Below are 10,500 nucleotides of genomic sequence, written 5' to 3'. Positions count from 1 at the left end.
CTAGTAAAGCTTGGAATGGCTTTCATTTCAAAAATGGCGCCTCTGTTAGGCTATGCCTTTGCGTTTGTCTTGCCCCGCTCATTGAGGTTGTAGGATATTTTTGGGTTTTTTTGTTTATTTTGTGATACTAGTCATAACGCAGTTTTCCAGCCGCATTAGTGTACGATTGCATTTCATTGATCAACATTAGATCAGCAATGAAAAATTTCTCTCAGCATTACAACTATACCTTTTTTCCCTCTGTCGTTTGTGAATGCTATGTTTTTCAGCGGCTTTTCCTCTCTGTTGGTTAACTGCACCCGAGTCAACCTGCAGTCCCGTCGGAGGAAACATGGAAAAAGGGCAGGTGTGCATGTGAGGTTTTGGCGTCTATGGCGCTGTGTTTCTGATGTGGATCATCCATCTTTATCTAAGGATTATCTGAGAAGGCTGACGTGCTTGAGACCTGTTCTGCTGGGATTACCTGACGTGTTGCTTCCCGCTCCCCGTCCGAGACGCTGAGGGAGTAATCCTGGACTTCTCCATGCTATCCCTCGTATTCCAGAAAATGCTAATGTGAAGGCCGCTGTTTCTATGACTCTACCAGCTAAGGTGCCACTGATTAATGCACATTATCGCAAACCAGTCATTTATTTTGAATTACTTTTTTACTAGTAATAAATTGGATTTCATGTTCCTGACAGAGACTTGGCAGCGTGATTCTGATTTTACTAATTTGATAGAATTGTGTCCCGAGGACTGCTCTTTCATCAGCACACCGCGGCACACCGGCCGCGGATGTGGGATCGCCATGGTTTTTAAGAAGTTATTTGTATGTCATTCTGTTCCTACCATTTCACATAAGACTTTTCAACTTCAGATTGTTAAAGTTGGGCATGTAGCCCCAATATATTGCACTAGCCAACCCGCGGCATACTATACGCCACATAATCAGGCCGGTTTTTTAATGATTTTTAAGCACAGGGAGAAAATTAACATTTGAAAAATCAGTAATGTAATAAATCAGCAAGAAAAGCAACATTGTAACAATGCACGGAACGAACCAACACACAATCGTCCGTGACTGAAAACTGCCGGACCGCCATCGCGCCTTCTCCTCCCAGACGGAGGGATGGCGGTGGACGGTGCTCAGGCGCGGAGGGTGGAACGGGAGGAGAAGAGAAGGACGTCCATTCTGCTCCCTCCGTCATGCTAGTCTGCTGATTTCTCGTTCAGTATACACTGCCTGCTCATGTGCCCACCTCTAACTTGTCACTCGAGTCGTTGTCATCTTTGTACAGTCCAGATGCACCTGTGACTCACGTAGACTTTTCATTGCTCTGTGCGGTTTTGGCTGCTTTTCTATATATAATCCACCAAGACACCCGACGCGTGTAAAACAGTTTGCTATTGTGCACACGGTCGTGCGTCGTAACCGAAAACTTTGTTTTTAAAGACTGCTTACTTCATTGTGTTTTAACCTCAGTTGTAAAGGATTGTTTTAAGGATCCCATGGGATACCCCTCGCAAACCGTTTTACACGCTGCATATGGCAATTCACATCCGTGAGAAACATGCCTCTATGAATAGTCAACGTGGCTCGGAGGTGCATGTGGCCTCTACGACAGATGAATATAAATGACGCCGTTTTTTTTGTGTCGTTGCGTCCGAGTTGGTGGGCGTGGCTCTGCGAGTTGTCATCGTATCCAATGGTCTTGGAGTTGGTGGGCGTGGCTCCTTCCTGCGTGCGCCATAGGTGTCTTACTTGTCAGCGGCTTATTGAATCCACGCCCTTTCCGGCATGCTTTCCATGGGTGTCTTGCCTTAGTGAATTATATATATAGATTTTAATTTATCGTCCACCGGGTGAGATTAGTCCTTTTCTTACTGATTTTCAAGATTTTATATCCACCATTATTAAGCTGGATAGAATAATAATGCTTGGTGACTTTAACATCCATGTGGATGATATTTTATGTAGTGTGGCTTCTGAATTTCTGTGTATCACCGACTCTTAATTTTGTACAACATGTTGTTGTCCCTACCCATAGTGGGGGACATACATTGGATTTGTTTTTTTACTTATGGAGTTGGCTTGAATGATGTTACAATTTGTAATGTAACCTTTAGTGATAATAAGTGTGTTTTGTTTGACTTATCTTCAAATTTAGAGCTGTCACCCTGTGTTAACTCTAGGCGTACTCGTTTTATTAATGAGTCATGTGATGCCGGCAGTAATATTGATAATGTTGAGTTAGCAGTTCAATGTTTTAATGACCATTGTACTGATATTTTGAATAAGATTGCTCCTCTTAAGATCAGGCAGCGTTCTGTTACCCACTCAGTCCTTGGATGAATGACTCCATTCGTAATCTTAGGCGTTCCTGCTGAAAAGCAGAGCGCCTATGGAAGTCTACTAATCTGGAAGTTCAACATTCATACTTAAAGGATTTACTTGTTTCTTTTAATTCTTTGGTTAGGGATGCTAGAACAGCTTATTTTTCTAATCTTATTCAGACTCACAAGCGTAATCCCAAAGTGCTATTTGATACTATTCAAAATAGTATTTCTCCATCTCAATCTGTTACTCAGGTTTTTTCCGATAGTGTTTGTAATAATTTTCTTAGATTTTTTTATTGACAAGGTTAATGTTGTTCGAGCTAATATTGTTCCAGCTGTCTTACCTAGTGCTCTCCTTCACTCATGTTCTGAGTCTTTTGTGTTCTCAGAGGTTTCACTTTCGGATCTTTCTGACTTGCTCAGGAAGATGAAACCTTCATCATGTCCTACTGACCTGTTGCCAACATTATTAATGTTAAAATCTTTGGGTTTTATAGGTCCGTGCCTTTTGAATATCATAAACTGCTCCTTGAGATCTGGTGTGGTCCTATCATATTTTAAACATGCCGTAATTCAACCGTTATTGCAAAAATCTAATTCTGATCTGTCTATTTTGAGTAATTACAGGCCAATTTCAAAACTGCCTTTTATTGCCAAAGTTTTGGAAAAGGTGGTTGAACAGCAACTTTGTGCCTTCTTAGAAAAGCAGGGATTCTTTGATTCTTTTCAATCTGGTTTTCGGAGGCGACATTCTACAGAAACAGCTCTTCTAAAAGTTTTTAATGATCTTTTAATTGTTGCTGATGCAGGCAGGTGCTCTGTGCTTGTACTGTTAGATCTTAGCGTACCGTCAGATCTTAAAATAATAGATTAGAGCTGTTAGGTGTCTCTGGACTGGTTCTCCTCTTATTTGTCAAATAGGAGTTTCTCAGTCGGTGTGGCTGGCTTTTCATCTGACTCTGCTCCTTTGACGTGTGGAGTGCCACAGGGATCGGTTCTTGGACCTGTACTCTTCTCTTTATATATTCTTCCCCTATCACAGATTCTTAACTCTTTCAAGGATATCTCGTATCATCTATATGCAGATGATATACAGCTTTATTTTTCATTTAAGCCTAACCAAATTAATACTTTGGTCACTTTAGTTGATTGTCTGTCTCAGGTTAACGACTGGCTCAGTAGTAATTACCTGCAGTTGAATTCAGGAAAAACTGAGGTACTAAATGTTGCTCCTCCTTTTCTTCATTGTGAGCTCAGTTTAAAATTATCTTCTGTCTCTCCTGTTATTAAGTCGAGTCTACGTAACCTTGGGGTTATTTTTGACCAGTCCCTGACACCTGATGAATATGTAAGGTCAGTCAGCCACTCATGTTTCTTTCATTTAAGAAATCTTTCAAAACTAAGTAATGTTGTTTCTAAATCAGAATTGGAGATGCTTGTTCATTCTGTTATTTCCTCACGGCTTGATTACTGTAATGCTCTCTTTACAGGTTTGAGCAAGTCCTCCCTCTCACGCCTTCAGTTAGTTCAAAATGCAGCTGCCAGGCTCCTAACTCATGCTAGCCGGAATGATCATATCACTCCCATTCTGTACACACTGCACTGGCTCCCAGTGTTTTATAGAATTCCATTTTAAAGTTTTGATCCTTACTTTCAGAGCTTTGCATGGACAAGCTCCTGAGCACCTAACCAGCCTGCTCCAATGCCATACAGCTTGCCGGACTGTAAGATCTGGGCAACAGGGTCTTCTCGTTGTCCCACGCACTCGGCTAAAAACCCGTGGGGATCGTGCCTTTCAGTCCGTGGAACCAAAACTGTGGAATAGCCTGCCTTGTGGTCTGCGTGGAGTCGAGTCTGTTGATTCTTTTAAAAAACAACTAAAAACATTTCTTTTTAAGCAAGCTTTTGATCAGTGCTGAATAGTTCCAGTTTGTTTATTTATTGTTTTTTATTGGTTTTGTTTTTGTTTCAACTGTTTGTATTTGTTCTGTATTTGCTGTTCAGTACTCTGTGACCTTTTGTCTGTGAAGGGCGCTATATAAATAAACTACTACTACTAGTTGCTTAATGCAAGCTTTGAAAGAATAGCTTCTGCAATGAGCATTGTGAGCTGGTGAGATCAATATAATTTGATTAGATTCAACTTTATTCAACAGGAGAATGAAATGGACAGAGAGTTTCACAGATAACCATTAAAGCATTACATATTTGGTCAAAGGTTCAAACCCTTTGTCACTGGTAACCAGTAATTATAACTGCATTCTGGTATTAAGGGGCATTCCAATTCTTGCAGAGGTCCAATGGTCTGCCACTAATATGTATTAAATGGAATTATACCAGGGTGAGCCAAAAAGAAGTACCACATTTCAAACGTTTATACTACAAAAACGCTACAAGATAAAATACATTTCATTACGACACAAGAAAGGGTATACAACAGATTTTTTTCACTGTGTTTTAAAAACTGATGTCTTCAAGGTGGCGGCCATCAATAGTGATACCCTCTTCAAGACGATTTCAGAATGCTCACTTGACTTGTTAGGCTATTTCATGGGGAATAGCAGTGATTTTGTGGCAAATAGCATTCTTGAGGGCTTCAAAGTTTTGAGGTCAGTGAATGTATACCTTCGACTTGAGAAAACCCCACAAGAAGAAATCAAATGGAACGAGATTAGGCCAATGTGAAGGCAACCTGACATCGCCGCGCAGGGAGATCAACTTCCCCGGAAAAATCTCCTGCAAAACTTGCATGGATCTCCTTGCCATATGAGCTGTTGCTTCATCCTGTTGAAACCAGGCATCCACCACATCCATTTCTTCCAGTTGGGGTTGCAAAAAGTTTTCTAGTGTCTCAATGTAATGTTCTAAAGTGATGGTGACTGCTGCTCTCTCTTCCTCAAAAAAGTAAGGGCCTATACAGTAATCCCTCGCTATATCACGCTTCGACTTTCGCAGCTTCACTCTATCGCGGATTTTAAATGTAAGCATATCTAAATAGACAGTATATCACAGATTTTTCGCTGGTTCGTGGATTTTTGGACAATGGGTCTTTTAATTTATGGTACATGCTTCCTCAGTTTGTTTGCCCAGTTAATTTCATACAAGGGACGCTATTGGTGGATGGCTTTGAAGCTACCCAATCAGAGCATGTATTGCATATTAACTAAAACTCCTCAACAATATAAGATATGCTTCCCGCGCGGTGCTTGATTGTTTGCTTTTCTCTCTCTCTCACCCTCTCTGACATTCTCTGCGCCTGACGGAGGGGGTGTGAGCAGAGGGGCTGTTTGCACAGAGGCTGTTTGCTTAGAAGATACGGACGCTCCTCTAAAAAATGCCACTTTATCGCGGTGCTTCGGCATACTTAAAAGCCCAAAAGTACGTATTGATTTTTTGATTGTTTGCTTTTCTCTCTCTCTCTCTCTCTCTCTGACATTCTCTGCTCCTGACACACACTTCTTTGAAGAGGAAGATATGTTTGCCTTCTTTTAATTGTGAGAAAGAACTGTCATCTCTGTCTTGTCATGGAGCACAGTTTAAACTTTTGACTAAAGGGTGTTATTTCATGTCTAGAGGGCTCTAATAATGTTAACAATGTGGGAAAGTTTATAAGGGCTTAAAATATATAAAAATAACCATACAAACATATGGTTTCTACTTTGCAGATTTTAATCTATCGCGGGGGGTTCTGGAATGCAACCCCCGCGATCGAGGATGGATTACTGTAATACCAAATTCTGCAACAGCACACCAAACTGTAACACGCTCGCTGTGCAGGGGTCTCTGATAAAGTTCATGAGTGTTGGTTTCAGCCCAATATTGAAAGTTTTGTTTTATGCAACCATTCGAATGGAAATCTACCTCGTTGCTGCACATGACGATGGCATCTCGATGAGCAGTTTGCAGAATGTTCACACACAACTCTGTGGCTCTCCCAGTCTCTGTCAGCGAGTTCCTGTCTACCATCATTTTGTATGGATGGAAATTGAGGTCCTCGTGCAAAATCCTCCTCAAGGACATGTTGGAAATGCCTAAGGCAGAAGGATGTTTGCGCGCTGAACATCTAGAAGACTGCAAAATTGATGCCCTTACAGCTTAGATGTTTTTACAGTCAAAAGACAGCCTGGAGATTTCTGTTCAATGTTGTACCCGTCTGTCTAAATTTAGACACCCACTGAAGAATTGGTTTCTGATTTGGGATGTCACCACTAGGTGGAATGCTGAAGTGTGTTCGGAAGGTGCGTTGTGTAGTGATGATGGATTCATTGTTTTTGAAGAATGTTTCAACAGTGAAAGCTCAGTGTGCACCGGACCAAGGCATGTTGCAGACCCCTACCCTAACCCACTCGGCTGCCTCTACCTCACGCAATGACCTTGTGAAATGTGGTACTTCATTTTGGCTCACCCTGTACTATTCTCTTGATCATTTTGTGCGTTGATTGGCACATATATATGAGTAGTCAGTGGATCAACATCTATATACTGTATAATACCCTGGACTGAGCATCTAATGCTGAGCAGCAACTCCGACAAGTGGTCCACTGTGGTAATGGAACAATGTTCAGCAATAAAACAGGCAAGCTTTAGTTTTGCCTTTTTTTTTTATTTGAAATGTTTGGAAAAAATATTACTGAATTGGTCTGCACTCAGTTGCTGAATTTCTTTTTTAATATTAGAAATATGTTTCTGTGTTTTTGCATGCGCTAGAAGATCATTTTTATACGCGTGAAGTGGGCACTTGCAGACAGCACAGAATGCTGCAGTGCCATCTCCCTGTAATGGTTTTAACCATCCTATAAAAGAAAAAAAAAATACTTGTAATGTTGTGAATAAAAAAATATTTAAAATGCAGTACGATTAAACGTATTGCCACTTTATGATGTTTGCTAAATTAGAACAAAAATGGTGAAACAGAGTTCCTTCATCTGCATACCTGATTTTATATAGATTTTAAAACTAAGTTGTTGGCAGTTTTATACCACATATTAGCAAAACACAATCATTTAAATAATAAACATGCTACCTATAAACACTGGTTCTGTGCTCCATTTATTGCATAATCTCTGCCTGTAGCTTGATGCTTTGGGAGTTGTCGTTACGAGTGGTAATATGCTGAAAAGAGTCCATTTTTATCTTGAAAAGTCAACCCGACAACTTCACACAGCACTACAAAACTAATACCAATTCTAGACATACTTGTTTGCTTAGCGGGAAGCCTGAACGGTGTTAATAAAGTTTGGAAAATGAACAGGAACAGTCCAGACTGGGGAGGAACAAATATGCCGCTATCAGTTGGTTTGTCAATCAAAAGCCACTGCTAACCCTAACCAATTATACGTGATCTTCGAGAGAGGGGTGGAGCAATGACAGGTGGCTGTTGCAATGTACAGTATGTAGTGTACTGCTGGATAATAAGTTCTTCAAGTATTTGGGATGGTGGAAAGTACTGAATCATGTTTCCCTAAGAAGGTAATTCATATGAAAAAATACCCCTTATTTTTAAAAAATTCCAACATCTAATACTTTTGCACCCCACACCCCATCACATTTTCTCCCCATGGCCCTGATTTCCTGATGTCCGGTTAATTTATTTAATGTAAGGTAAATTCGTAAAGTAACAATAGTTTCGTTTTCCTAAGAAGTTATAGAACTGTCGTTAAAAAACTTAATCCAATGACTCCAATTTGACAAGGTGGGGGCATTTAGGCTGCAGCACAGGGATAGCCTACTCATTAATCAACCTCTGCCAATGATATGCGCTGTTAAAGCTTACCTGCAGGATCTCTCGTTGGTCTAAAGGTTTGAAACCGTTTGCTGATTACAATCCTGATTATACACACTTGCTGCATGGAATTGGACACGTGAAACTGTGGGAATGTTTGGGGAAAAAAGAAGGCGCTTATGGTACAGGACGCAACTGGCACGGGAGCCCATGGAATTTACCACCCACTCCTTGCGGTTGCTACTCCGTTGCCTCTATTTTTGGCCCTAAGACCCTTATTAATAGGCAATATTAGGACCATGTTTTGCAAGAAATTGCGCCCTTATGATAAAGGGTAAACTAATAGTGTCTATAACAGAATTGATTAGAAAGTTGTGCATGCCACATCAACCGACCCGGGTTCAGCCCCAAATGGGATATGCGGGTTCAAAGTTACTCCTTTTCACAAAACTTCGGAAAACCTATAGGATCGATGGGCATGTTCTGTTTAGTTTTATGCTGTTTTGAGGTTGCTGATGACAAATATATTTTTGACATTTGATTTTCTACCGGCCGTCTTAGCCCTCTAAGAGCTAATCTAAAAACGACAAATTTTCACACATAATCATGCGTGATATCGTTAGACACTTCAAGGTCAAATATGATGTTATTTTTTGATTTTTGATCCTTCCTTAGGTATCTAGCCTTCTATGGACTTCTATCAGTGGCGGAAAAATGACAAATTTCTATTACAATCTAGAATATAAAAACATAAACACTTCAAACATTTAAATTAAAACATAGATTTTAATATTTCAAATGTTTGACGCCACTATTCTTGTTTATCGTGTTTCTACCATGGACTATAAGATCAAAAGAAAACAAATCGAGACGAGGCAGATGATTTTCTCATCACTGTACTTGCAAAGGACCACCTGATTGGCAGCAAGTCAGCCTATCATAGTGCAGAATTAAGCACAGGCTTCTTTGGTATTGCCCAATCATTTTATGGGGCCACGCAACACCTGACGAGGAGCTATTCTTCAACATACGCAGGTCTTGTACAGTTGAGTATAGCTCAGCACCCCCGACTTCTGCTTTGAAGTTGAACGTAAAATGCGCTGTGCATATACAGTATCTGTACCGTAAGCGACCAGGAGCGGCGATCTTGTACTTTGCATCGCGTGCCTTTGAGCTGCATGATTGCTTAGCAACACGAACAAAAAAAGTTTCTGCACAGTGTGACTGGACAGATGATTAAAGCAGGCGAGTAGATTCGGCTAGTCGCTGAAAGCCACCTGTGCAGGACGCACCTGTCGCCATCTCCGGAAGTGGATTCGCTGCTTATTTTCATCGTTAAGAGGCGGTAGCTGGTCGGCATAATTGTACTATATGTTTATATATGAGATTCTAAAAGTAAGGTAACGTTGATCTACAGAGATCCGACAGTTTTCAGTCGGCTGCACCTGTCAAGCCCACTGCATGCCCGGTGGCTGTTTAAGGCCCCCGATGGCTCGGACAACAGTTGAAGTGCCGGACGACACGGATTTCAACCGATTCCAGGAGGAATGCGAGTCACAGGACGGCTGGATTTCCAAATATAAGAAGTCTGGGATGGAGGTTTTAGTTCAGCCCCCTCCATCCGTGGCCGCGGGTCAAGGGGACAGGAATAGCCTCTCGACGATTCACAGGTTAAAGGTGAGTAAGCCATCACCTTAAACATTCTTATTGATCTGAGGTGCTACGTGTCGGGGAAGGCAACGTGTTCTTTTTAATACGGCTCTCTATAGCAACGAAGTATTGTATTCGTCTACCCTTTGTGTTACATTACACCTAATCTGTAGTCCTTCTGCGGCTTTGGACGACGGTCGTCTGAATGGTGGCGCCTGGAGTGGCGCAGCTGCAGCGAGAGTTTTCGGCTTGCGCTGGTGTCATAGCATGGGTGGACAGGTGGTCCGCGTGTCTTAATCCAAATTTGCGTGCATGTAGCACTAGTCACACGTTACACACTTCGTTCTTAACTCTGTAAAATCAACGGACAGTCTAACGAAAGCGTGATCGAGAGTGTATTTGGGAAGCCGTTTCCAGATCCATTCATTTTTAAGGCACTAGTCTTCTACTAAACGAATTCATCCGAAACCGATGGTCCCGATAGTAGCCTGGGAGATTACGGCAGCAGGCTGCGCCTGCTTTGGGCGATATGCTGTTCTTTCGTAGTTGAAAATCTGTTGGATTCAAAGCAGTTAGTTCGTCTGCTGTACTAGCATTGATTTGGGCTGCAGATTACCCCGAGTTTCTGTTTAAATCGAATCACTTTATCTTTTATTTCTATTCATTGTACGTTCCACAAAGGCAGATTACATATGACTTGGTTGTGATGTACGCCTTCATATGTTAGTCGTGCACAGAATAGAGCATAGCGGAACTAATAAATGCTGGGACACTAGAATATTCTATTAGTGTAGCCATAACGTATGAGT

General features: G+C 41.3%; 1 protein-coding gene across 1 annotated transcript in view; it reads left to right on the top strand.

Annotated features, from left to right (window-relative positions):
- Positions 1 to 9,121: 9,121 nt before the first annotated feature.
- stard14 (START domain containing 14) overlaps positions 9,122 to 10,500 on the top strand; it is a 42,982-nt gene continuing 41,603 nt past the window's right edge. Inside the window, exon 1 of the mRNA XM_039766134.1 lies at positions 9,122 to 9,718. Coding sequence (XP_039622068.1) covers positions 9,503 to 9,718 — 216 coding nt within the window. The 5' untranslated portion in view covers positions 9,122 to 9,502. The remainder of the gene's footprint in view (positions 9,719 to 10,500) is intronic.

The sequence above is a fragment of the Polypterus senegalus genome, chromosome 10, assembly GCF_016835505.1.
Source record: "Polypterus senegalus isolate Bchr_013 chromosome 10, ASM1683550v1, whole genome shotgun sequence".
Taxonomy (NCBI): Eukaryota; Metazoa; Chordata; class Cladistia; order Polypteriformes; family Polypteridae; genus Polypterus; species Polypterus senegalus.
Note: the sequence above shows the minus strand (reverse complement) of the source record. Positions and strands in the feature narration are given on the sequence as shown.